Source organism: Mus pahari, chromosome 11 (assembly GCF_900095145.1).
Source record: "Mus pahari chromosome 11, PAHARI_EIJ_v1.1, whole genome shotgun sequence".
Classification (NCBI taxonomy): Eukaryota; Metazoa; Chordata; class Mammalia; order Rodentia; family Muridae; genus Mus; species Mus pahari.
Window position 1 is genome coordinate 56,201,773 of NC_034600.1, and position 1,586 is coordinate 56,203,358.

General features: G+C 36.4%; 1 protein-coding gene across 1 annotated transcript in view; it reads right to left on the bottom strand.

Annotated features, from left to right (window-relative positions):
* The window catches only part of Spef2 (sperm flagellar 2), a 166,963-nt gene that overhangs the window by 12,455 nt on the left and 152,922 nt on the right, over nucleotides 1-1,586 (bottom strand). Inside the window, exon 34 of the mRNA XM_021208381.1 lies at nucleotides 562-654. Coding sequence (XP_021064040.1) covers nucleotides 562-654 — 93 coding nt within the window. The remainder of the gene's footprint in view (nucleotides 1-561; nucleotides 655-1,586) is intronic.

The window sequence follows — 1,586 nt, forward strand, 5'->3', positions numbered from 1 at the left end:
ATGGATATTGCATGCAAATCTTGCTGTGTTTAACAAAATCAAAGGAAGTGCATAAAGTGAATATTGTAAAATGGCAGAATCCTATTTTAGAATTGGGAGAATGTTGAAGAATTCTAGAATTGGAAGAATGGCTTACTAGATAGATTTAAAAAAAAAAAAACAAAAAAACAAAAAAACTTGATATCCAAGAGTCCATGAAAGTTTCCAATAATTACCTAGGTAACAGATCATTTTGACATTTCTCCCCCCCTAGAATTTCTCTATGAGGAATGTTCCCCCAAATGAATATTCAAGAAAACAACAAAGTATCTAAGAATCAAGGGTAGAATCAGAGGCACCTTTTCATCTCAAGTGAAAGAACATAAAGAAAATCACTATTTCCACACACCACATAAAATATTCTCCATGGTTAGCACTGCTGTTATGGCTGCCACATATAATCTCAGTACTTGAAAGGTTCAAGCTTGGTCGGGATGCTGTGCTTGCTGGGCACCCGCTTGAATTACAGAACGAGAACCATCTCAAAAATCAATGATAAGAATCAAAAGAAAGAGTAATTACCTCTATAAGATGCTCCTGTCGATTGAATGGCAAGGGCTCAAGGGGATTTTCTGGAATTTTTATATCTTCATCTCCTGAAAACCATAGACCAGCCTACATACACAGACACACAAAAATTATAATGCATATCTATAACATATTCTGCAGAGATATTACAGTTTCTCCTAAAACCAAAGATTAAAACATTACTCTATTTTCTACCTAATGATCTCCAAAAGACTGTGTACATTGGAAAGTCTGAATGAAATACTAGATTTGCATTTGCATTTGTTTTAATGCCATCATTTTATTATGTTGATTTTCATATGTGATAAAGTACATGTTAGTGCCATCAAATGAGAATGTATTAAACAGAAAAAAGCCCCCAAATAGGGGTGCTAGCTCTGTTTTAGTGTTTGGAATGTGAAAGACACTTGGAAGTTACAACTGCAGCCTAAGCTCCTGATGGCTATGCTTTGAAGGGGTCTGTGTATTTGTTGGTGACAGAGTTGCCAGTTCTTATATCCTGGTCATTTCTTACTATCCCCATTTGGCAATTCTTCCACCATTTCTTCTTTCTTTCCATTTCCACTGCTACCACCTGGTTATACAGCCACACGACCTCTCCCATGCACCAGCCACTCAGCAAATTCAAAATTAGTCTTTTTGTTTGTTTCCCATTTCCCTCCAACTTGCTTCAGCATTTTTTTTTTATGTGACACTACTAAATTGCTGTGACCTTCAAGGTTGTCATATCATTCTCTGTTCAGATTCAGTGTCTGATCTTGGTCTTTAGATCATATTATCCTTTGTGTCTAAGGTGACTTCTACACTCTTTTTTTTACTCATAAAATTCAATATTTATTTCTACACCAGGTTTAGATTACACTACTGTACAGAGGCTTCTTTAATCTTTCCTTTACGTATCATCCTAACTGGATTATAGCAAAACCTTGGCACACCTTCGATTTCAGATGTGCTGGTAAGCACTTCACACACACACACACAGAGAGAGAGAGAGAGAGAGAGAGAGAGAGAGAGAGAGA